General features: G+C 41.0%; 1 protein-coding gene across 9 annotated transcripts in view; it reads left to right on the top strand.

Moving 5' to 3' along the window:
* mef2aa (myocyte enhancer factor 2aa) overlaps positions 1-27,679 on the top strand; it is a 62,540-nt gene that overhangs the window by 17,586 nt on the left and 17,275 nt on the right. For all 9 annotated transcript variants that reach the window (XM_061035240.1, XM_061035239.1, XM_061035241.1 and 6 more), the window contains exons 2-3: positions 3,146-3,339; positions 10,342-10,545. In XM_061035240.1, coding sequence (XP_060891223.1) covers positions 3,286-3,339; positions 10,342-10,545 — 258 coding nt within the window. In that variant the 5' untranslated portion in view covers positions 3,146-3,285. The remainder of the gene's footprint in view (positions 1-3,145; positions 3,340-10,341; positions 10,546-27,679) is intronic.

Here is a 27,679-nt window from a genome sequence, read left to right as displayed (position 1 = left end):
AAAGTATTTTTTTTGAATTGGCTTGATTATGATTTGCTGTGGAACTTATCCACTGCGACAGAGAAACTATTTATGAGCTAAAACATCCGTCATGTTTTCTCGAGCAATTTAAACCTTGTTAGATACATTGCAAATTTATATCATCCTTGAGTAAATCAATTGTTGAATAAGCAAAATGTAGTAAATCGCCAGCCTGGTCAGTTCCTTTTTTTTTTTTTTTTTTTTCTCTGTTTAGAAATGTATATTAACATTCAAGTGTTGTGCAGCACAAACAAAAAGTAATTCTAGTAGTTTTGCTAGCTGACTGTTGTAGGGGTTAAATAGAAGCAACTTAGAACAAACAAGCTTACTGACCCAAACTAATATTTACAGAATTATGTTTATAGAGGTGCGACATGTAGACATGTATATCTGTTTGTCTCTGTTCCTTACCAAAAAAAGACACACACACACACACACACACACACACACACACACACACACAAGAAGAGAAGCACATGATTAAGGCCACAAACAGATGCTCAGTGCCACTCTTAACACTCTGCAAGTGTCAACCACTAACATATCTGCCACAATACTCACATTATTTTATTATACTCTGACCATCTCCTGACATGTCACTCTGCTGAGAGGTGCCAGCTGAAGGTGTCAACTTAGTTCCGGTGATAAAATTTGTATTATTTGATCTACAGTGATGTATGATGTGATATGATGAACCGCAGTATTAGATTACAGTAATTACTAAAAAAAAAAAAAAAAAGAGGTCTAGACAGAAAGATGTTTTAGCTTTCGAATAACCTGTGATGAATGTGGATTCTGAGTTTGTAGAGCAGCACACCTGCAGTCTGAAGGCCCTCTCAGCCTGTCATTTTGTATAGATGTAAAAGTCATGACACGGCCTCTTGTGCCTCAAGAGTTCAACTGTCCCGTTGTGACAGCTCGTCTGTGTATAGAAAGGACAAGATGTGTGTATTTGGAAGAGTGTCTGGATTCTTTGTGATGTTCAATTTATGATGTGTAAACTTTTTTTTTTTTTACCAATGAGCAAGACCAAATAGTGGAGTAGGTGATTGTAAATTCAGATGTATTGTATCTGATACACTGCTCGCTCACCTTCCTTTTTGAAAACCCTTTCACATGCTCTCAATGAACAGAACTTGTTGTGGTCAGATCCAGTTTAAACTGATGATTACAGATTTGTCCTCCTCAGATAAAATCCTCTATGCACCAAATTGATAGAGAGACACATTCATGTAAATTCAACAAAGTTTTCAGTGTGATTTAAAAGCATGAAGTTTGCAGCTTGCTCTACCACTCTGAGGATGTTTCAGGTAGGAACCCCCCCTCTGACCTCCTTCTTATCTGACTGCTGCTTTGTCAGTGTTTAGAAAATGGTGAACAAACAAATGTCTCCCTGGCCTGTTGTGATGTGGTTTGGGGAAATTCATTGCGGGGGATCGGGCGGTTTCTTCCCTGGCTCAGACAGCCGTGCGTGGGTAGTTAGCGAGGTGATCTCAGTCGAGTTTTCTCTACAGCGGAGCCCCGATTCAGACAGCCAGACACCATAATGCCAGTCCATCTGTAACCCATAATGACTGTGTGCCACTGGAACTGGTCATTTTCGTTTTCACTGCCAATTCGGCCCCTGGCTTCCTCCCTTCACAACTGCTGACTGCATCTAATGGCCCGGGTTGTTAACCTTTCTACATTTATACTCAAGGGAAATGTAGTTGTTTAGACATTTTCTATTTGCTGGGTCTAAGTGATGGATGTGCCTCCAGGGAGGGGGGGCTATATCTCTTCTTGTAGAGAAGCAGAGACAGGACAGAGTTAGATGTTCCCTGGGGCCCAGCATGGTCCAAACACTGGCCAAGTTACACGCTCATGTGGGAATACACCCCCACCCACCGTGCCTCCTCCTCCTCTCCCTCCATGGCTTCTCGTCCAGCCCAGGAGATTTCAAGAACTGTCTGCCCAGACTGGGTGCTCTCTTAATCATCTTAAGGGCAAAGCTGGCATGAAGGTGTGTCAGCTCAGGAAGAGTGAGGATTGGTTGCTATGTTGTCACGGGCAGGGTTAGGTAGAAAAACTTTCTGTGAAGGTTAACGTAACTTCATTAAAATATCACAATATATTAAGGGTGCGACGATACACTCCGCTCACGAGACAAAACGATACACATTATTGGGTTCACAAGAACGACACAAGGAGATATTTAAACACTTTTTTAAAAAAAGGCTTAAAATATTTGACTGGAAAATGTCTTTTATCGGCTCTAAAGTCAAAAAATGCAAAACATTGCAGGTCCATTTTTAAATGTTTTCGCTAACAAAGATATTTAATGTTCAGTTTTCTGGATCGACAAAAAAAAAGAAAGATATGTACAGTAAAACTTTTCTTCTCCTCAGCTGGCCATTAGTCAAACTGTGCATTTAAACAGCAGTAAAAATCTAAATGCATCTCCATGTGTTTTAATGTGTCAATTTTCTTCACTTTATTCTGAATGCTACAATTCCAATAATAATAAAAATACAAGCTGTTAAATACACCTGAACTCTCTTTTTTCATTTAGAAAGTGCTTTTAAAAATCTGAGAACAACAGACTGTGATAATATATAATAACAGTATTTATTACCAGCCATCAGGGACAACTTAGCAAACAAAGAAACATTTCTGTTAATAACAAGTTTGCTGTAATACAGAAATCTTTTTAAAAATCACTTTTTTTATACTTACATGAGCTTTGACAGTTTTGTAACCCACACACACACGCACCTCATTCATGTAGTGGATGTGTGTGTGTCTGCACAGGCTGCACAAGAGCCAGACAAAACAAACAGGGAGAGTTTGTTAGGAACTATATCTTCAGTTTTTAAGAGCAAACACAGCGCTTTGTAACAGATATTGTTTTTCTAAGTTTACAGCTGCAGTGTACAACAGGCTGTAACGTTACTAACATGAAGTTTCTGATTGATGTTATATGCAGCCACAAGCTGATACTTGTATGATAAGTTTACACCATGTGGATCTATTTCTGAATGTGCTATAGAACAGAAAACAAGCGCTGAGTGCACGAGGAGTCGTTGGGTGTCAAGTTAACTTTCTAACCCATCTCTGTCTTTCTTTCTGTTTTGTCCACCTGCAGATTGTGGTGTCGAGAAGAAAGAAGAAAGAGTGTGAACCAGAAGAGCGACTGTTGCACAATGTGCTAGGAGAGTGGGGGAAGAAATTGTGTTGTTTTTCTGATATTGTCGAGGTGTCAGAGAGAACAGAAAGGACCCAGCCATGGGGCGGAAGAAGATACAGATCACCAGGATCATGGATGAGAGGAACAGGCAGGTGAGTGTCACAATGCTACATGTCTCTCTATCTGTCTGTCTGTCTTCTCTGAGTGTCTATATCCATCCATCTAGATACATGGAGAGTTATTTAGCACTTATGTAAATGTTTGAATACAGTTAACCAAAGAACATTGAATCAAATCAGTTGGAACCTTAAATCATTGAATTTCTTGTATCCTTCTTTTGTGTTTGACAAATCAGTCCACTCGGTACCTGTCTGAACGTTACAGTCGTTTTCTGTTTTCCTTCCTGCCTTGCCTGAGTTCAGCAGCTGTCATGGTGTGCATGGATCTAAACAGACATACCTCCCTCCCTAAAGTCCCCGCCAGCTGAACAGGGACCATGACATTTCTTTGTCAGTGCGGTCATATTTACAGACATGATTCCCCTGCCACCCTGCAATTTCAGCCAGAGAAGTTGATGAGGCAGCAGGAGCGCCGGGCTACAGCGGGGGCCTCATGGCGTGGGAGTGAGCTGAGGGTAGCGAGGAGCACAGCGGGCTGCCTGTGGCCTCCCCACACTGTAGGGCTTGTCCCCTGGCCTGGCAGGGGACAAGCCCTCTTGGGGCCTCTTTTCGCTGTAGCCCTATGTGTTTGCAGCTGTTTGGTAGTAATTAGACACAGCCACTGCACCACAGCACCCTCTCATTTGCAGGGTGGGTCAGCAGGACACACAGCACCCTTCTCTGCCTTGGCTTCACTGGTCCCGGCTAGCCGCAGAGAGGGAGAGAGCTGGAATTCACTCTGTCTGCTCATGTTAAATATAAACTCCTAAACAGCAAAACACTTTCAAAACAGCCTGGGACTGTTAGAAACAAGAATAACAGGCACGGTTATTTATAGAGAAGGATGGTTTCGTCCAGAGGATACATAAGAATCTTCCTCTTGGTAATTTTGACCAATTTCTAAAGATGTATGGTTTCCCATAGCTAAATATAACAAGTCATGAAAAAGCTAAAGACCCAGCTCTTTCATGAACACCTACTAACTTAATGATGATGGTCTCCATATTATTGATGATGATGATGGTTGTGACAATGGTTTTTTGTTTGATAACGACGACTTATAAGATGGTTTCTATACTGATTAGAGCTCTCAAGAACTGCCCTCAATGTTGTGCTTTGCCTCTGGTCACTTCCTGTCAGCACCTGTGTGTCCAGTCAGACTCAAAGCTGATCGTTTGCTCTTACTGACATTGTTCCCTTTTTTCTAGATCCTTGCTTGTGCTGTACTTACTCTCTGATGTACGTCACTTTGGATGAAAGCGTCTGCTAAGTGAATTGTAAAATTGTAGAAGTAATGGATTATTTACAGTAAAATGTAACCTGCTAAATGTATCTTATCCTGTGAATTGCACTGCAACGTAATAAATCAACTTCTTGACACAAAATCTAGATTTGGATATGATTTAACTAATTAATTAATTCCACCATAAAGTCCCTTAGAATCTTCTGTTGTTACTTGACTTTTTCTGCTGGTTAATATTTCTATTGATCAGAGTTCTTGTCCCTCGCAGAAGTTGGATCTTCATAGCAGCTTTGCGCTATAGAAAAATGGTAGTACTAAGAATGCTACAATTCACCAATAAGAATTGAGTTCTTAATATAGCAGTGTAATACAGTTACTTAACAATCCTTTCAAACACAAGTTGCATCCTTCCACGCTTGGAGCAACTTTAATTTTGCTGTGCACTCTGTAGCGACTGAACTTCCTCTTGCTACGATATGGCACTAGCTGTCTGCATCTACCTGTAACTGTCAGACTAACACTTGTGCCATGTGCAATACAACAATCCACACTGTGGGCAATTATCAGTGTAACACCTTGCTCTTGTTGGTCTCCAAACTGGAGGGCAGCGGAAGACCCTCACTTCTTACTGCTGGTATCTACACAGGATGCAAATACCCTTTGACATCAGAGGGGAAAAAGAGAGGACATTTTTATGAAAACAGGTTGTCAACTGTTTCAAGTGTGATCAAGTTAACCTTCAGATGATCCGTTCTCTATTCATCAAGGGGGGGGGGGGGGGGGGGGGGGGGGAGAGAGTGAATAGATTTGACTCTATTGTTTCACAGAAAAGCGTAGCCGCCAGAGAAAGACGTTGCCTGTTATTAATGTGCTTCCCGAAGCCTCAGTGTTTGCATCAGATTTTAAATGTCTCACTGAATAATTTGTGAGAAAGTTTATCGGCGGAGCACAGGCTTTTCTGCTCGCATTTTGTTTGGTTATAGCTGGCTCAGCACAAAAATCGGTTCTGACAGTAGGCCACCATGCTAAAATAATGCTTTGGTGTAAAGTGATGCCTGTGTGTATCATCCTCTGTTTTTTTTTTTTTCCTGGGCCATGAAGCGCGTAGTGCCATCTCTCCCTGGGGCGCGCTCCTAACCAAGGGGGAATATCCATTAGCATACGCTCCCCGTTGTTGGGAGACAATTTGAATCTTTATCTGCACACGCTCTGCTGCTAGCTACCAATATTCATAGCATTAGAATAAGAGAACTCCTTAAGTGGACTAATTAGATGGATTGCTATAAAGGATGTTGTGTGGGGACAACTGGGGCTCCCTTGCATTACCACTGCATGTTCTTTAGGCGGGCTGTTAACCTTTGAGGATTTATAATACACAGTGTGCCAAAGGCCGAGGGGGTCTGTAATTGCACACTCTATCAGGACCTGTGAGTGCACAGAAGAGACAGGCAGTGAGCTTAGCTGATAGTTTTATAAAATGTAGCTCTAAGTCATTAGTGCAGTGTGTTATTGACACATTCTCACAATTTAGACTAATAAAGTGCACGAGGAAAAATTGCATAAAATGTGTCCGAAACTGTTGATACATCAGCATTAAGTGCAGCTTTATGCTTGCACAGAAGTGTGTGTCTCTGCTTTGTGAAAGTGTACAGAATGAGACATGAAGGCAGCAGAGGTCCTGTCATGCATACTGTAGGATGGTGAAGAGAGTGTTCCTTTGCGATGCCCTGCATTAGTTATGATGGTTCTACAACACAGCCGAACAGTCATCAGGACTGACATGCCGATAGCAAACGGGCGCCTGAGAAAAAAAAAAAAAACAGACAGCCCAGCCCAGTTAGATCTTCCTTATTCAAAGCTTTAGAGGCAATGGCATTATCTTTTGATGCAAAATCTTGTCCGTTTGCGGTCACACATGCAGCTCGCCCCGAAATTTTCAGGAAGTTTTCAGGAGTTTTTGCAAAGCGTCAAAACTTGTCAGACGAACTGTCATGCTGTGCAAAGATCTACTAGGAGAAATATGGTGGAAAGGGGAGCGTACACATTAGCCCCTGTAAGTTATTGTATGAAGCAGCTGTTGTAGCCCAGTGAGCAGTGTCTAGTGACGTCCCCTGGATGCCATTAGGCGGGCACACTGGGGGTAATTGCCCAAGTCATTAAAAGTTTGATGATTTTGCTGCTTGGTGGAGGGTTGCCTGCCCTTGCTGTGGCTCATTTTTGGATTTTTTTTTAAGCGCTGGCACTTGAGTTGCCTGTAGGCACGGAGCAGCTCTCTGTCTCGCCTTCTCTCCAGGGAGCGACACCTTCCCATAATTCAGCCTTCACCCAATCCTGAAGATTTGAGCGGTTGTCATTATTTTTTTTTTGACAGGTAAAGAGCTCGTTTATAGACCATGAACAGAACAGAGGAACATTGTTCGATGTGACAGAATGTGGCATGTGTTATGATTGTTCAGTATGATATGTAGTTGGCATAAAACTGAGCTGAAGCAGCTAAACATGAAGTTAAAGTTTGAATCTTTGTTACAGAAAAGGTGTTCAGCTTAATGCCACACTACAATTTGCCTTACCTTGCCTTTTGGAGTTTTTACACTGTTGTCAACACAACAGTCTCCTGTGGTAATTACAGTTTTCATACAGCTGAACAAGTCCTTAGTTTGGATCATTGTTGTTTTTGAAAACACAGATTTCAACGGAGACGTAGCTTTGTTTTCCTAACTAGCATGTCACTCTCTCCACTAAACAGGATCAGTCACGGGCTACTGAAGGTTTCAAGGTCAATCCCACTCAGTGGATGAGGCCTCTGCGTCCTCAGTTGTCCAAATAGGGATCCTGGGGCCGTCCTCTCTCCCAGTGAGAACTGATCCACGCAGACAGTCGTGCTGGCCTCGGCCTGTCTCCCAGGCCTGCACACTCTGGCACTACATAGCCAGGGCAGCAGCCACAGGGCCTGGGTCACTCTGCCAGCTGGTGCCAGACCTCTGTGACTGTCCATCCCGCTCTCATGTCTGCCACGGGGGTCGTCTGAGGTGACATGAGGTTCTAATAAGGCCGCCAGCTCCTCACCCCTCTGAAGGTGTTAGTGACTCAGGCATCTCCTGCCATGAACCAGTCACAGCTGCACTCTGAGTCCCAGATGTCTTGTTTGTCATCTTGGCACCTCTGCCTGCGGACAGACATTGATAGACCTCGTGATTGACACTTCTGCTCGTTGTGCGAGTGTGAGTGGGGGTTTGTCGAGGAGTGTGTGTTATTATACTCTGTGGGTCTTTCTATGGCAGACACACTGAATAACAGGTAATGTCAGCGAGGCCTTTGAGAAGAAGTTGGAAATACAGCAGGTGTGAATTGAGAGTGACATTGTGAGGGCTTCCTAGAGGGTCAGGCTTTTCAGCATGGCACAGTCTAAATGAAATTCTAGTCACTGATTTATCTGGCTTCGTGCGAGCTGTTATCAAAAGCAGAGAAAGCTGGAAGACCTCACGTCTCTGGAAGTTTTGTAGGTTTTCTCTCTTTTAGCCCTAACAGTTGATTTTCTTATATGTGCCACTAAAAGATCTTGAACCTGGTACAACATAGCTTTACAATCCTGATGCTAATCCTTACATTTGGGTAATACATGAACTAATAATGGACCTAGACTACATGTGTACCACATTTTCTATAGGAGGGGCTGACATTTTTAAGACCACATTGAGTGTCTTTATGGGTGTTTTTGACTTGGAAAGCTCTGTCACTGAAACCTCCCACTTGACCTCAAGGATGTCTGTGGTTTTCCACTGTCTCACCATCAACCAGAGAAGATATCTTTGTATATATTGGGCTTCATGCTCTGAAATGTTTGTGTCGTGATTTTTCCTAGTGAACTAAGCTGAACTCTTCACTTTTCAAATAAAAGGAAAAAAAAAATGCACAAAATAGCCTAGTTCTTTCCCTTTAAAAGTGACTTTGCAGATTAAGAAAAATAATATAGTTGTCACCGTTATTGTAAGTGTGAGCAGCAGCTGGCTATCGTAGAGTTACTGTGTTCAGGAGCCAGGGCAAGAAGCGAGTCTCGGTGCTGCAGCTGAGGCTGAAATGAAGCTGTGGCTGGGTCAGCAGCCCCGCACTCAGCACTCTGCCATGCATCCAGCTGGAACAAAAACCTCGCTCAGCGTCTCATCCAGCGGGCTTCCTGCTGTAAGGTGACATCTACATGGCTTAACAACCACATTCATCTGCTAAAGAGCACACAATTTGTTAATCATTTTCCCCCTCGTGATTGTTCCTGCTTTCCGGTTGGTTAGGCAAACAAACAAAATTTGCATGCAGGTAAACGGAGGGATTCTGCAGGTGCTTACAGTGGGTAGGAATGGGCATTATGAAGACCTGCCTTTTAGAAACTCACCAAAATGACACCCATTAAACCACACGATTCTTTAACTGTTTCACCTAAGAATGTCTGTGTGTGGATGGGAACAGATTCTCCTGCATTTAAACCTTGTCATTTCAATAAAGGACATTTCATGTTTTGGTTTGTTATCTGGGCTCGAGTAACACAGCTGCGTTGAATAGAAAACGACATGACAGCAGGCTCCTTAGTGTCTACCGTAGGAATAATGGTTCTGCGTAATTACCTGTAGTTTGAAGCATTTGAAATGTATTTATCATAGCTGGAGTAACCCGACTTGCCTCGGCGGCTTCATTGACACTATGGAACACATAGAATTATGCTGCATTATAGCAGTCAAACGAGGGTATAGCCGCAAGCTGTGACCAATTAAAGTTGAACAAAGCCAGCTCATCTGCTCGACTCCTCTCTTAGTAGGTCAGAGAAACTGATGAAGAATACAGGCTCATGCACTCCTTTGGGGCTCTGAGCATAGCTTTTACTCGCAGCCACGTTGTTTAACACACATTTGACAAGACACATGCACTTAAGGACCGCATGAATCTGAAGCCACGATTTACTATTCTAGGCAAACAATCATTAGAAAGCCAAAGGAGAAAACACCTTTATTTCTGTCCTTCCTTCTTGTGACTGATGTTTTCGGCTTGAGAAATGACCGTATAGCGTGTGCTGTAAAGAGGTGGTGTAACATAATGACATGTGTGTGTGCATGAGTCTAAAGCAACCACAGAGACAGAGCTGCAGAGATACAGGACAGAAAGTCACTTTGCAGAGAGGGGTTGCGTTACCATCGGAGTGATGTATGACCCTAAGTCCCATCTGAGGGCTCATGTTACAAGGCTTATGCTGCAATACACAGATAGCTTTTCCGTATATGGAGTCAGGGGCTACAGTAATGTATGGACCCCTGTTGTTGCCAAAGCTCTGACTCAGCTGGCTGACTCGTGCCTTTTAACCCTGACCTCTGTCCTGATAACTAGACATTTCAGACGTGCACAATGTCATTGCGATCATTCCTAAAGGAGGGATGATCTCGTTATCTGTCACCTTGGTTACAGTGACAGTGTTCTCAATTAATGAGACTGTTAACACTGCTTTTATCCCTTGCTTAACCTACATTGCACTCACCAGATGGAACTATTTCTAAATACTTCATCCACTGACTACTATGATTGTACAATAAACATAGGCCTAGTGGAGAAATAAACTACCAAAGGCTTACCTAGAGTTTACTGTTTTGCAAATTGCATGTTGATGTACAGTTTCTCATTTACCTTACTTGTCTTTGATCCTGTCTTTAATTAAAAAAATAAACTTTTTCCTGTGTAATGCATGGTTTTTGTTGCCTGTGTGTCCCCCTCAGGTTACCTTCACAAAGAGGAAGTTCGGCCTGATGAAAAAGGCCTACGAGCTGAGCGTGCTATGCGACTGCGAGATAGCCCTCATCATTTTCAACAGCTCTAACAAACTGTTCCAGTACGCCAGCACAGACATGGACAAAGTGTTGCTGAAATACACAGAGTACAACGAACCTCACGAGAGCAGAACCAACTCTGACATCGTAGAGGTGAGTGAGTGTCGTCTCGTTGCTTCATGAGGAAAGAGCTCTTTCACAGCGGGCCTTTTCCCTCGCTGTGATCATTTTTTCTTCTTTATGTTTGGTTTTACAAATTCAATGTCCTTATTCATTAGATTTTGGTTAGATAGATTATTTTAGCACAGGGTTTAGACTATGAAATACATATTTTTGTGACAACCATAGGCTTCAAAAGCTTTGCTCCAAGGGCGAGTCTTTAAATAAACGAGAGGCATGCACAAGTAACAGTTTCCTTCTCGTAACCATGCAGATAGGACACAGGAGGTCTGCTCTCCCTGATAAGTTCAGCTTCTCTTGCGCCCGTCAACTGACATGGAAAACGTCGTTGCACACATTAGCTGCTGACCACCACTGCTGCTTGTGTTTCCTAGAGATATTGTACCTGTAGGGCTCTTGCTGCTCCTCATCACAGACCAACAGCTCGACTACTGCTGCGGTGAAAATACAGTGTTTCATACATTCCTTAACGCTCTATAAGACTCAACGAGCACTTGGGGTTTCTTGGCAGCCCGTGCATGCCTGGCGACTAGCGGAAGATTAAGCCACTTGTTATGCTAGTGCACAAAAACTGTCAGCCAAAAGTGAAAAAAGCCAAAGTAAATGAGAATGATTAGGGATACATCCTGTTCCGAATGTCTTTCATCGGCTTCTCTGCCTTTTCAAGATCTACTTATAGAGTCTGATATCTTCAGTCTGACGAATATAAAGCATATACAATGTTTGTTAATTCCCTTTAATGGCCTTCCCTCATATCTTGACACTGCTTTGTGTGGCTTTTAGTTCGAAAAACACGTAGACTCTCTTTTCATGCTTTAATGTCTTTTTTCAAAAACAATGCAGCCTTCTATATTGTAATACTTTTATTGCCACCACCCCGCTGAAACGAACGACTTTTTTTTTTATCGCTGATGTTCAATTAAAAGAAATCAAGTGTTCAAGACATTGACATTGCACGTTTTCAAGATTCCTTTGCTTTGGAGAGACTTTCACTTGGAGAAATTAGTGAAATTACATGCAGCATAAAGGAGTCAGCTGTGGCCCATTATCTTTTATTCATGCCGCTGCTGCTTGTGAATTACCTGCTTGGCAGAGCTGCAGAAAGAGTGCTCTGGCATCCAGTAGACTCATGCAGTCACTTCTCCATCAGGGGCCCCCGTCCGAGCTGAGCAGGGGCTCACCTACATAAAAAATACATGGATGCATTCCTTCCTTACGTAACAGTGACCACAAATTTGTTTTTCCCCTCGACTCTGGAAGCTGTCTTAATTGAAACAAGCAAACAAAATAACATCCCATACTCAGGAATCAAATGGGGGTTACTCCTCCTGCAGGCTGTTCTGTCCCATGTGTCTTTGGAGTATCAGTGTAAGTTTACATTGGCGGCTTTATTTTATGTAGCACCAGTGATGCTTTTGCTGCTTTTTCCTATGCAGCCTCTCTGTGTACCACTCTCAAGGAAGCTGCCCCTTTCTGCACAAAAGGCGAGAACAAGCCGCTGTTGTCCACGCTCACTCGGCCAGCATCTTTGCAGATATGCACAAACCCCCCCTTCTGCCTGCTGGCTACGTGTTCAAGGTTCAGAACTGAAGAAACGGAGCAGAAGTAACCAAGCCAGTCCACTTCACAGCATCTCCACACGACCCAACTAATCACTAGAAACCGACGTCGGAGTTAGTTTATTATCCGGAAAAAGATACGACACGACCGTACATTAAGAGAAATTCAAACCTTTTTCTTGTCTTTGCGCTATTTTGCAGCAGTCTTGTAAACTAAATGAAGGAGCTGATGCAATTCTGTTGATGGGAAGAATCCAACCCACCGCCCTTAATTAAGTGAAATGGGCCGCACATGAGGACGGTTACTGTGGACACTTATCCAAGTTATTAAATTGTGTTAAAGCAATCGTTGCCATGTAAACAACCATGTGCTCATTTGTCTACTTTGGGAGGCCAGAGAAACCCTCTCCTACTTTTTTCGTTTGTGAAGCTTGTTCCGTGAGAGATACTAAATCAAAGGTCACATTCCTGCTCAGTAGTACCATCTGTAGATAAAGGCCGAGCTCTGCAGTGTGGGAGAACAGTCTCCATGTTTTCCACAGATGGATGCATGCCTGGGACACAGTTTGATAACCCAGTGGAGGGCTATGGACTTTGTCTCAAACTTGGCTCGTAGTCCAAAGCAGAACTGTGAGCTCCGATATTCAGTGGGTGTGTGTGTGTGTGTTTGTGAGTGTTTGCATGCGTCGACGGTTTTTATCTTACCAACACTCCAGGCAGCAGGTGAACTGTTGTAGGCAATCTGCACACATGTAGCTGTGTAATCTACTGTAGTGTATGACACACAAACACATCAAAATGCAAAAAAGAAAGTCTTAAAAATTAAACATTTTTAATTTAGATGCTGTTGTTAACTAAAAAAAACAACATTCTAATAATAAAAAACAGTATAGAATGATTGTGCTCATTCTCCTTTGCTGCTATTCAGACTAAAGGAAAAACAGGTTTCCACAGGCTTCTTCTTTGAGGGCCACGTTTGCTGTATCTTTATTCTTATGATGTAATTTCTCCAGAAAATGGGCTGACCATCTCAAACTATGACTGGATATTTATTTGCTTTGTCAGAGGACTTGTGTTAGAATCAACTATTTGGGATGTGTTGCAACAGGCTGCTGGCACATTTTAAGGAGTGTAGTAGTACTTTTTGTTTCTAAACAAGTACATACTTTGCAGATTTTTTTTGATAAGACGAGGTGAGGATGAGGGAAACGTGTCTGGACTCATTTCCATATACATTCAAAACAATCCCATTCAATGTATTTTTGCAAGTTAGACAATTTTTTATATTCTCTGAATCATGACTTCGGAGAGTGGAGCGAAAGGGTTAATAAATGAAACAAGTTATTGTAGGCTGTGTGTGTGTGTGTGTGTGTGTGTGTGTGTGTGTGTGTGTGTGTGTGTGCGTGTGCGCTCATGCAAATACCACCACTTTATAAGTTGCATGGGCCACCTCAGTCAAAATTCTGGACTCCTTCTCCAGATCAAATTCTCATCAACTTGCAAATAATATGGTATTTAATATATTCTTGTTATTGTGACCCAATGGAGTACTCATGCCTGAATGTGTTGTGTTGTTGTTCCTATTGTGCTAGGTATTGGATTTTGTTTACCCCAAATGAAAATGCTGCTGTTAGTCATTAGATTAATCTAATAATATTTACTCTTCCTTCCCTCTCCGCTATTGGAGCTAATGAGATTTTGCTCATGCTACACGATAACCTCACACTGTTCTCAAGCACACAGAACCATCACTGTGTCTCTATGGAGAAACCTTAAAATTACACTCTTAACTTCACAGGCATCGTTTAGCATTTAACTGTCTTCTCTTTGAGCAATTCAAAACTTTTAGATATACGGTAAAGATTAGGATAAATCGGGTCTGCAGGCACACGCTATTGACATAAAGTCAACACTTAAATCGTAATAAAATCAAGGCTGTGATTTGTCTTTAACCAAATTTCAAGATGCGATTGAGTGAAAAACCGTCGCTTTTGTAATTTAAAAAATGGACTGCACAATGGGCAAAGCTTTGCCTTTTCACTGCTCCTCAAATGTCTTTTCCCCTGATGATTTGTGAGAGTAAACAACCAGCGTTCATTCATATGCTGCTTATCTTCCTCATAATCAAGAGGGAGGGCCTTTGTCAGGAATAAACAGACTATTTACTCTCTGTGTATGAAGGACCCTCAGTGGGAGGAAAAAAAAGCATAAAATTATCAGGTAATTTCCATAAGTTTTATTTCATGATCACTATCATTTGTTGTTATAAATTTATCATATTAATAATTCAATAAGATATGAAAATTTCGACCCAAACTGAATGCCAAGCCGAGCAGCTGCCCTTTGCAGATTTTCCTCTGAGAAAAGCTTTTTAAACAATCACAGTGAAGCTTTCATTTTCCTCATTTCACTAACAGACGGAGATAACAATGCATGAAGGTGCAGTACCTACTTTGAGAAAAAATAATATTACAAGTTATGGAATGGTACCTTTATGGTGTTTTAAAACTGAATAGTAGTCAAAGGTAGATTCAGACAGGGGATGTTTATGTTGTCAATCAAAGGCCGAGCAGTGATTAAGACTCATTTCTTTCGTAATGAATGCAAATTGGCACATCTGCTATGGTGGGCTTGCTGTCCAAACTCTTCAATTAGCATGATTGACCAATTATCCTCCTGCTGATGGCTCACTGAAAATGGAAGATGTGGAAAGAGAGAGAGAGGGGGGGGGGATGGGGGAGGTTGAGGAGACATGAGAGAGCATGAGAACAAATGTAGAAAAACTGCACTGTAGATTCATTCAGTATATCAGATTATTTATTTGCTTCTGATTTGCTTTTAATTCACTTTGAAAGGATACTCACTTCAACAAATAAAACAATATAGACAGTGACAAGTTTAATAAAAAAGGTCAGATTTTATTAAAACATCTCTGACAGAGATGAATACCTCCAGATTGGCACCTAACAATGCAGTTTAGCCATTCAAAGCATTTCTTCAGATTACAACAGACACAACTAACTGCTTAACATCTTCAAAACATCAACTCACATTAAACAAAAACTACATTTGCATTTGAAATCTGCCTTTGATTCTACTTTAGCAAATCTTCTGGTCAGATATTCCTGTGAAAAATCTAATTCAGCCATGCAATCATTAGTGACTCTGTAAACTCTGATGTTGATGATATGTTATATATATATATATATGTTGTGTGCAGCAAGTTTCTGTTTATTTCAATATACCTTAAATTCTTGAAGCATATTGGTGAGACTAGTCTGAGAAGCAGTGGAGAATATTCCTGGATATACTGTAGAGCCCGTCCGATTACGATAATATCGGCCGAAATGAACTTATCCCGTGCCTACTGGTATCGGCTTATTCTATCGCCGATGTAAAAAGGCTTATTCTATGAGATTTTATTTTTTGTTTTTATGTAGTTTATTTCTATATTTTTTAATTTCTAATTGTATTGTTTACAGTTGAACAAAAGCCTTTATCAGCCACATATGTTATTCTGGCTCGTCTTCATTATAAATCTATAAGTGTGTTTGATAACAGCATTTGAGGGATCAACGCGATAAATGTGTTTGTACCTCTAAATCGATCATTCTCTAAAGATCGGAGATCGATCTCAGAAAGATATTGGTTGATATTTCGGTAACAGATTTTTTCCTCTTCTAATATCAACATTGGCCCCAAATGTCCCATATCGGTCGGGCCCTAGTGTACTGTGTGTATATAGTTGTGATACAGAAACATTACAGGATGGTCCATGAGGCTCAGGTCAGCACTCAGGGAAACTATCACTACCACTGTGTGCTCTTGTGTAATGGGCAGCTATATATAGCCCACAGCTAATAAGGCAATAGAATATTACCACGGTTAATTATTCATTACAGTTCAATGACAATAATAGCTGTAAATGATGATAAGTTATTGTTGATCATTAAATGAATAGTTGTCTAGTAAAACCTTTTAACGTGTCACAGGTTAAATGAGCTTTTATTTCACCATCGTGCATCATTTGGAGGATGTTGTGTGCCTTGGTTTTCTTTTGTGAAATGTAATGGCTTTTATTGTTTCACATTTCATTCAAAAATTATTTTGGTTCAAAGCGTGATTTAACAATCGTTTTTGTTGGTTGTAGTGGTGGAGAGGCTGTGCAGTGTTATATCTTGAGAGATAAAATAATTCAAACATTCAAGATAAATCATTATTTTCATAGTTTAGAACTGCGTTATCTACGTTTGTGTTTCTTCTTTCTGCGTCTGATCTCTGCTGTGTGGGTGTAAATCTAAAGCACCGTCCTGGTCTGCACTGTCACTCCAATGTCAAGAGAACACAGTTAAAAGCGACTAAAATAATAATCTCCATTGAGTTAAATAAAATGTTAAGATAAACAGGCAAGGTATATTAAACTTTTAGATTGATTTTTTTTTGCCTTTTGCCAAGTTATCTGACTTAATATGTGTCTTATTTTGAAGGGCTGTTGTTTGTGCTCTTAGGGGAAAAAAAAAAACTTGTGATATTTGTTTTCTACCATCTTTCCGAGAAACCATCATACTAGCATTTCCAGGAACATTAAATAGAAAGACAAATCAACATTTCTGATATGGGGAAGAAACACTTTTCAAGTCATCATTCTGGTTTGAGAAAAAAAAAAGAAAGAGATCTGGTTGTCTGACACTGAAGTTGTTCATGCTTCTCACTTTATGTAATTGTATAAAATCGGTCTTATGGTTCAGAAAGGGAGAACAGAAGTCTACATTTAAGGACAACAACTGGATTCTGGGCTCCATTTTATATATCTTTCAGATACAAAGAAACGTGTTTTGGCCTTTACTAAATTTGGACTGTGAACAATGGGAAACGGGCCAAATCAAACAGAATACTGTCTGGTGAAAAGGAGGGGGCATTTAGGACAATTTTTGTTGTTATTTGATAGGTTCTGTGACTTCACTGTCAATTCTTAATGACACTTTTGCCATTATCTCCCCACAACGCAATCATCATACTCCTCCTTTCTCCTTTCTGTGAGCTCACAGCAGCAATGATGAGAAATCCCTTTTTATCTAAATCAAATGTCATTGCTATTGACTTAGACTTATTGGATTGATGTTGATTTTTCAAGGCTTCAATATATGTGAAATTTTCTGCAGGCCCATTTTTATTATTACAGAAAAAAAAGTATGTGCACTTCTGCTCTCCTGTGATTTATTGGAGTGATATTAAAATGATTTTCTACATTTTCATCTTGAGTATCGGTCACGCACATGCACTGTAGATTATCCTAAATAAGACGGTATTATCTTAAGTGTGATTACTGTTATGAAACTTTGTTTATAAATGAATGGATTGTTTGTGATACCGCCTTGTAGGACGTTTACTCTGTTTGTTTCCATATTCATGCTAAGCTTTGCCAATCAGTATGTTGTCTATGGAGACGGTGGTGAAGTAACAGCATGGGCGGTCATTAATGTGTGTTTCTGAAATCCTCTTGTTTCTCCTTTTATCTGAGAGGAAGGTGGAATGTGTTGTGAAGACGAGGTATTTCCCATTTCCTGTGTGCTGAGAGCGTTGTGTATACCTGAGCAGACATTCCACCTTTGGGCCTGTGCTGGTCAGCTCCAGGGTTAGCATGTGTTTCCAGTCAAAACAAACACTCTCACTGTTCACGCTGCACCAGCTTCTATTTTCAGACGAGTGCAGTAGGACAAGTTAAAAATAGATAACTCGCATATGTTTAAGCAAAAACAGAGTGAAGGGTTATCTTTGTTTACTACGAATCCACAACTGATGATGTTAGTTACTGTTTCAGTAAGTGGCGTTTGTAAAGTCAGCCCCATACTGGATGACAAAATAAAACCTGAAACAACATTAATAATACAAAAGTTGTTATTAATTAAGTCTTACAAAATGCTTTTTTTTTTTGTTGAGGAAAATGTAGTATCACATTTTCTTTCTTATTCAACCCTTTTATAATAACCTCATAGTCACAACAAAATAGCGACCTTGATTATGTTCCATGTGGGTAGGGCTAGGGGTTCTTTGTACCACACTTGTAGATTTTGGATGTAGAAAGTCAGGACTGTCACAGCAGAGTCCAGGGTTCAATCCAGCCTCTGGTTACAGCTAACTGTGGTAAACATACGGGAAAGAGTGTGACTCTGGTTTCATGTTAATGTTAAATAACTTAATAACAATAGAAATAATTACTCACTTGGTAACACTTTATTTTTTTAGTCCATCTGTAGACACTCAACAAACTATCGGTAGATATTCAGTTGCAGGTCAACAGTGTGTCAGTTGATATTCAACAAGACTCATTCAACAGTTACATGTATTCAACTTCCTGTCAGTAGACTACAAGGTGAATTTTAAGGTGTTACAAGATTGTACAAAAAGTGACAGTCAGAAGACCTATTGACTGACATTCAACTTACTATCTGTAGATTTTCAACTTCTTGTAAACTGACAACAAACTACTCTGACTCAATCTGTCAGTATGATGTCAACATATGATCAAGATCATGATAATATGACCTCATTCACGAGGTTTCTCACTCATCAAATGACTGACTAGTCACCTCGTGATGACACTCTGTTGATTGTCAACTACAGATTTGATTAATTGACGATCAATATATAAGCTAGTAATTTGTAGCTTATATATATATATATATATATATATATATATATTTGTTTGACTATCTGTTGATTGTCAACATACATGTATATATAGATGACCATCAGCAGACTGTCATTTGTTATTCCGGACTGAACATTTGTAGACCTGTTAGGACTATCCAGTTAAAGTGAAAAACAGTTGGGAACAGTACAAACTCTATAAACTATCAACAGACGATTAGTAGGCATTAGGAACTAAACATTTGTAGACACCAGTCAGGACTTTCCAATTAAAGTGAAAAACAGTTCACATCGTTTTTTATAGAGAATACTAAAACCAAGAGTTTGCAGTTTTTGTTAAAAAGAAAGTGACAAATGATTGACATTTTATTGACATTTAAGTGACTTCACACTTCACAAGTCAGCCTGATGCACTTGGCATTCCCTCAAAAAGTGTTTTCTGTTGCACATTTGATAAATATATCATAGATTTGGTTATAAGAGCTGGGTGGTTATACCTTTTTATTAGGGGGCACAAATTACCGATCGCATCCTGAACAGCGTGATACAATTATCGAATTTATGCCAAATATCAACATTTTATATCATAAAATACAGCACTCTAAAAATATTCCCCTGCTCATATGACTTACTATGTCACTACTTCATGACTCCACATACAAAGTAAGGTGTTACTGTAATAAGATTACATTTGTCTGTAACACAGTAATGTAAGGCATTACTGTTTCTAACTTCAGTAATCACTTTACTGTTAATAATCAAACAATTATCTGGTTATACTTGTGTTACTTTAAGTTCTTCATGCACGCATACACAACACTTATCTGACATAACTTGTGTGACGTTGGCACGAGTCCTTTAAGGAGGAAACAAAAAGGGAACAGCGGTTCGGATCAAAACATCTTCTGAGGCTTGAAAATATTCAAAACTGTGCCCAGGCCGGAAAACAGCCCTCCACTGCTGTGCTCTTGACATCAACTCTTTCCAAGCATCTGCTAAAGCAACATGCTAACACGGGGCGGCAGTAGCTCAGCCGTAGGGAATCGGGACAAAACAAAACATTCAAATTCAAAAAATTCAAAGCTAGTAGCCAAAGACCCCCTGGCCCTGAGTGATGCTCAAGATAAGAGCATAATGATGACACTTACCAAGCAGCCGAGGCTTGATTCTTAACAACAACAGGTATCAACCAATCAGAGGTTGTCTGAATTTAACAGACGATCATTATCGTGGGTCACATATCGCGTATCAAATGATACAGTATGGTATCATGAGTTAACCTGCAACTCCAACCCTCCTTATTATGCCATCTTTCTTTAGTTAGTGTTAATTCTCATGTTCAATAAATTATTCATTTATCCCTTATGGAGCAGCGTGGTGAGGGTTGTGTGTGCAAAGTCTTCTCTCTCCATGTGAGTGAAGCAGTATTAATGGTTCTGTTGCGAGCGACACGCTGGGTTTCAAAGTGCCCCTTTTTGTAGGACAAGGACTCCTTTTCCTCTGGGCTTTTAGTGAAAAAGGGTCACCAGTCCTCTTTTGTAGTTTTCTCAGTGTAATGAAACAGTTGAGGTAATGTTCAAACTACTCTGTTATATGTCCTTGGTTATGGAACAGACACACAGTAATTGTTTCCTGATGGCAGAGGACTAGCCTTTGATTCTCAAACTGTAAATGTAATTTGATTATTGGAATAAGAGCAGCATTCAGTGTTTAGCGATATTCATGCATTTTGTACCTTGGACAGTTTTCTTTAGAGTTGCTGAATGGTTTAAACTATGACTCAAATGATCAGGTTTGTACATTTCAAACCCATTATGAACCCCACCTTAACGTTTTATGGTGGCTCTGCTCTCCATCATGATATGCTTGTTACCAGGATACCGCTAAGAGATTTTTGTTTTTAGCACATGTTGTATGTCCTTTACATCAGAGCTTTTTTCCACCCTCTCAGCTATATAGCCGATGTCTCATTTGAATATCTCTTAAGAGGGCCTCACGTGAAAGGAAACACACAAAGGAAACACAAGCCAAAGTGTGTTCTTCTAAACATTAGTTTCCTTTTACACTATGAGCCAATACTCAAATGTCTAAATTAGGATATGTTCTATCTCAAAATCTGACACTTGAAACATGCAGGGTTTTTTTTTTACACAAGAGAATAACACTCATATGTTTGTATAAAGCTAGACTAAAAAAAAAAGTTGTTTTTTTTCAGATTCTTTTCAAAATTGTGAGTTTTTTTACTTCAGAATATTTTTAAAATGTCATGCTTTATTTTCTTGAGGTCTCTAAAAATGTCTGGCCTGCAGACAGGTATACACACTGCATACAACTTACACACATTAAGCCATTAATGAGCTTTAAAGGCTTTATATGTGATTTTTCACACTTAAATATAATATAAATCAAGTATATCCTCTGAAAATAACTCTGTGAGTCATGACTGTCTACAATGGGTGTAACACCCGAGTCCCACTGTCTGTGATGTTTTCAGAGTTTTCAGAGTCCTATCTTCACTTTGTTTACATCGTTGGGACGGCAGCTGACTCCTCCCCTCGTGTATAAAAGTTGTTTAATTGAGGGACTAGAGAAAAGAAGAATAACATACTGTACTCACTGCTTAACTGTGTTTCTAGATCACGCTCATTTCAGGTAAATTTACATGCAGTGTGAAGATACGAGCATAACAAAGATCGCTAGCATTAGCATGCTAACACAGCAATGCACCGCGAGTTGTTTTGGTTTCATGCTGGTGCTCAAGGGCGACATCTGCTGGATCAAAAAATCACATATAAAGCCTTTAATTAAACCTAATTGACTAGGCTATATTGCAAGATGTAACACAAAATAAATGTAATGTCAGCAAGTACTTAAAGTCAGTACTTTTTTCGGGGAAGAGTAAAGCTTATAACAGAAGACTGATGGCATCTTGTAATGTTCTCAGTGCTTTTCAAAAACTGTAAACTAAACCACAAACCGGTCAGTGGTTTGTGTTGGTACCGTCCTAATGAATTAGGTCAGACATTGAGCTGACCTAATTTGGCTTGGTCTGAAAACAAAGCATCGCTTTTACTAAGTATCTTAAAGATCATTAGAGGCCGTGAATCCGCCCTCTGTATGCTCTTCGCTGACCTTGCAGGCCAAACGGCTGAAATGAGACCTCGCGTTCAAACATGGCGGCTTCTGTGAGTTAGCTCGTGCAACAATCAGCTTGCCCTTGTGCCCCCCCCCCCCCCCCCCCTCCCTCCCTCCTTCCAATATGTGTGCTGTGCGGTCCAACCCCTCCTGCCCAGGGGCGAGGACAGAGCAAAGCCTGCTGGGATAAGGGGGGTTAGCTGGCACTGTGCCACCTTCCCCTCGCTGCCTGACCTGACTGGGGGCAAAGAGGGAGGCTGCTGTGTCTCAGATTGATGAGGACAGGTCTGTGGTCCGGGTATAGAGTGTTGCAGAACAGACGTCCTGCTGGCACATCCTGCCCTCTCTGCCACTCGCCCCCCAACCCTCCGTACTCGCCTTATCGGAACTCCTAATTGTCCTTATGAATATTTTAGAGGCAAGCAGGAATGGGAGTTCAGGGTTGGGGGTATGGTTTCAAGGGCCCTGACAGCTAATGATCCACTCAATGACCATAGAGAGGGAAAGAGAGAGAGATGGGAGAATGGGAGCAAAGATGGTTGGAAAGATTTTCAATAATCTATATGTTAATGTTGTAGTATGGATTGTCATTTCTATACTTTTTTAAAAATGCGTTCAACCTTTTATTAAGGTGGAGTGTGAATAGTACATGTATAAGTTCTTATTGTTTTTCATTGGTGGATAATGATGACTGTAGCTTGCCTATCCTCATTTTATAGTTTTATTCCCTCTTGTCTATACGCAAAATTCACAGTCGGCTGATTGAGACTGTTCTTTCTGACTGCGGCTTCTAATAGCTTTGTCACATCAGTCATTTACCACGCTGTCAAGAGGTGAGAGCTATGAAGGGACTGCACACTGCACAGCACGGCCTCAACAGATATAGCGTGAACGAGTCGGTCCAGTGAATGGCACAAGAATACCATTGGTTTGTTCCCTCGTGTATCCATCACTGCCCAAGTGAGCGTGTTGGTGTGCAAGTTGTTTACTTTGGACGAATAGATCACTACCTGTTTGACTCTGAACCAACCGTTCTGCTCCACTGACCTTTTCAACATGGTGCTCATTTTCCCTTTATTTCATGCTTAGGGTGAAATTATATCAACTCAATTGCTGGCTTAATGTCAGACCACTGGGTCTCCAGGTTGAAAGTCCTTAAGATTTGGATATCTGACACAATTATTATCCTATCATCACGTCATCTTCATTTATCAGCTACCAAAAGACAATGAAAATCTGGAGATGTTAAAACTGGCCATCTTTCAACATATTCAACATATATGATGACCCTTTAGCTACAGGCGGACTAAAGCTAACGTTACATTCTGCTACTAACCTGGTAATATTATCGTTAAAGGCTTTATATGCAATTTTTTCATCCAGCAGGTGTCGCCCTTGAGCACCAGCATGAAACCAAAACAACTTGCGGTGCATTGCTGTGTTAGCATGCTAATGCTAGCGATCTTTATTATGCTCGTATCTTCACACTGCATGTAAATTTACCTGAAATGAGCGTGATCTAGAAACACAGTTAAGCAGTGAGTACAGTATGTTATTCTTCTTTTCTCTAGTCCCTCAATTAAACAACTTTTATACACGAGGGGAGGAGTCAGCCGGCCTTCCTGGCGATGTAAACAAAGTGAAGATAGGACTCTGAAAACTCTGAAAACATCACAGACGGTGGGACTCGGGTATTACACCCATTGTAGACAGTCATGACTCACAGAGTTATTTTCAGAGGATATACTTGATTTCTATTATATTTAAGTGTGAAAAATCAAATATAAAGACTTTAACTAAGAAGTATCAAACAAGAACAATACAGTAATTATAGTGATACAATAGGGATGTAATAAATTCCCTATCTAATGTAGGCTAATATACTGTTCATTGAATAAGTGTAGGACGACATAATGTGAGCTATAGGCGTAGTTGATGTTTATGGTAACTGGTGGGTTTTACTTTAACAAATGTCCCTCTGGATAATTAAGATCTTTTTTTTTCAGTTTAGGGAGAAGTGGTGTGATGGAAAAAGATTGTCAGATCCTCATTTATATGACTTGTAATATACGACATTATTACATCTTTTTAGCTTCCCATCATGAGCCTGACGTAAAAAAAAAAAAAAAGGCCACCATTTGAGCATAGGGAATTGTCATTTCTGTGTCAGGTGGAATTGAATGTCACTCTGTACTTTGCTTTTATAATAACTCCCAATACAACAAATTCCAAATAAAACGCAGACAGTCATGTTGAGCACTTTCCCCCTCCCGCTGCTCTTCCTGTCCACTGAGTAAGTAGACAATAGAGACAGCTGAAGGAAGGACATGAATCCAGCTTCATATCCTGATATCAGTCCACTCAGTAATGTGCAATGGTTATGAGATTAAACAAGATATGTCTGGGAATTACAGAAGTTTCCCTATCTAACAGCCCACCACTCCCAACTCACAATATGTGGTAGGACACAGAGAAAGAGAGGAAGCTCTCAACATTACAGTAACCTTGTGCTTGACTATGGCATACAGTGCTTAAAGAACAGCCAAAAAAGGCTTTTATTCACCTCAAGTGAAGACTACATCACCACAGGGGGAACATGCTGGTAGTGAAAGTCTCTTAAGATGTTATATAAGAGCAGAAATATTCCTTACCAGATAAAAGCCTTCCTATCAGCCGCCTCCCCATGCTGATTTCCTAGTGCGTTTACACTCAAAGAAGCCCTTTGATAAGCACATTAGATGGAACGGCCTGGACACAATGGTGATGTCATGAGGATTAGCACGCTACCTTGCTTAGTGTAGCGGCGGGCACAAGGGCTAATTCACAGCACTGCAGGGTGAAAAGCTGCGAGACCTGGCTAAATTGTGGGAAATGAGAGCGGGGCGGCTGCAGAGCAACCGGTTAAAATATAGCTTCTGTGTAGGAAGGCAGGAATAAACACAACATACATTAAACATTCATGTTGCACTCCACTTTAGGAACATTTTGTGAAATTTCCTGCTCCGTTGCCATTACTCTACAAACTGTCTTGCTGTTCGAGGGGCCTGTAATCAGAGCTGTGGTGGAGCAGTCAGAGGTCAGGTGGTGCTCTGCCAATAGTGAACGCTGCTGTAAGTGAACGTTACTGTGATTCAGGCACAATGGAAGAGACTATAGAAAAAAAACAGCCTCTTCATGCCTTCCTTTCAGCCATCTCCCCCACAGATTTTGTAGTTCAGCTTTTATACCGAGCCACTATTTATTTCACCCTGCCTTCTATTCAGGTACAGTACTGTGCAGTACATGAATAAGTCAAATGCAGAAAGCTCTCTTGACACAGGAGAGGGAGAACATCACAGTAAAATTGTTTTTTCAAGACTCACAGCAGCCGAGTAAATTGCTTGGGCCCATTCCACTGGAAGTACTTCTTAAGAAACAGGTGATGTAGGTGGCTTACGCAAGGGTTGAGTTTTATTTTTAATCCATGGAAGAGAGTGTTTGCTTCAATTTTGAAATAAAAAAAAGGTGAATATTATGCTTGAGAATGAATCTGAGGTTTGGGAACAGATTGTTATGCAGGTTCTGTTTGTCTGAATTTGAATAAAATGGTTTGTAAGATTTCAATGATGTGGCCTTTTTGTCCATACTTCAAATCTAGAGATGGATTGGTTACTATGCTGATGTCTCCTCCTTGGTTACAGCTGGGTTTGTAGTCAGGACTCAGGTGGAGATGACATTATTTTTCTTCAGGGTAAGGAAGCCTCAAGGCCTCCTGCAATGGAAAACGTTGGAGAAAGAAGTTGAAGTATCACACAAGCCAAAAGACAGACAGACGCACACACACACACACACACATGCACACACTGACAATAGTGCCCGGTTGGTTTGACGTCAGCCACTCAGAGTCTCATTTTTATTTGAAGAGCCAAATATCTATCAATACAGGTTTGGACTGCTGTGAGAAAATAGCCCCTGGCCTTGTTCCCACTCATCTTTGTGAGCCTCTGAGGGCCTTGTAAATAGATTACACAAGTTCCCTTGTCTATGCTCTCTACACAGCCTGCCTTTGGTAACAAACAACCCATATCTGCCATTAGAAATGCTACTGAAAACCCAAACCTCAGCTATTCAGGCTTAGCCAAATGAACTCTCCAAAGTAAAACCCCCACAACTTGACTCAACATTTGAGAGGCATTTGGTTCCGTTCAACTATTAGTAGTATACAAAAAGAAGTTTTCCTTTCAATAATTACTTTCTTTTTTTGCATCTTGTTAGTTTGCCCTTTTCTAGGTCAGAGCGCTGAAAAGTGAAGAGCCCCAGATCAGCATTGACATGTCAGAGCAAAGCTGATCTGGGGTCGGGTGGCCTTCAGGGCTCCATGTGGTCCCTTCTACGGCCATGCCTGTGCGCGGCTGCCTCTGATTGGCCAGTACGGTGAGCCAGGTCTTGACAGGTGTTTGGAAGAGGGACACCTGTTTGGCCATGTGCTGATTTAGTGATCCATTTACTGGGAGCTGTAGGAAGCTTCTGCGGGACGCTCATGACATGCCAAGTCATTTAACAAAGAATTTCAGCCATGCTTTCACAGGCCTTCAATGTTGTAGCATTAAAAACACCACATTGATGAATTAACTCTTCACACTTCAATCTCTATTGCACAATTTTTCAAAAGATAATATGCATTGTAGTGCTTAGTTTCATGTATCACAGAGGAGATCTAAGATCTGCCTGCCCTTGTCCGCTGCTATCTGGTTCCCCTCTCACCCACTGTGCAGCCTCACCCCTCCCTACATGTCTTGGGCCAGTGGGTGCGGTGTGCTGAAGACTGGCCAGGCTCGTTGTGAAACTAGAGCAGCCCTGCCCAGCTCGCACACAGCCGTGCCCGACCAGTCTGACCAAGATATTCCCATAATGAGCAGGTTTGAGATTTAAATTTGCAGGTTGAGATCAGATCTTTGGCTCTCTGGTGGAGAAAGTGCACAGTCTAACCCCAGTAAACACAGGCCTTTCAGGACCCTAACTAAAGAGGGTTTGTTCAGTAAACAGGAAATGAACCAGCAAGGCGTTTTCTTAGAATGAGAAGAATGCCACTGCTCTGTACCACACCAAACAGTAATCCATCTTTGGTACAGTGCTGGCCATTCATTATCCAGAGGAGCTCTTTTCTCTTCTTGGCATTGCAGACACTGAAGTCTGAAGACTTTGCGGGTGCTCTTCTGAACTTCCTTATTTCCGTCAAATGTGCAAAAAGCGACACATTTCTGTCTGTGTCTGTGCAATGCATGTTGACATTATTCTTGTGCAAAAAGTAAACATTGCTCAGAAAATGCATGCATGGGGACCGAGGTGTTTAAATTTTAATTTGTTTATATTATAAGAGGCATTTAAAGGTTATGGGCCGTGTCTTAGGAAATGTAACTTGAACTGAGGTTGTGGTGAGCAGCCCTGGGTTAGCCGCATTGTCTGCACAGACCTTAATGTAATGTCACATCTCTGTTAGAGGATGTAGCAGCTGTAGAAACACCCCCCACCCACCCACCACCACCACCACCACCAGAACTCACAGACATTGCACATACGCACCACACACTGCTTCTCACAGAGTTTCCCTTCGCTTCGCTTGCACACACCATTTTCCACTCTGTTAGGCGATAAAGAACAGACACAAGAGAGCGAGCGTCTCATTAGTTGTAGGTTCCTCTCCTCTGGCTCACACTGTGACCCCTTGCATCCACAAGAGTCAGTGACCTTCCTGTAGACACGAGACCTCCGAGGCAGCTTAG

This window comes from Labrus mixtus, chromosome 4 (genome assembly GCF_963584025.1).
Source record: "Labrus mixtus chromosome 4, fLabMix1.1, whole genome shotgun sequence".
Taxonomy (NCBI): Eukaryota; Metazoa; Chordata; class Actinopteri; order Labriformes; family Labridae; genus Labrus; species Labrus mixtus.
Note: the sequence above shows the minus strand (reverse complement) of the source record. Positions and strands in the feature narration are given on the sequence as shown.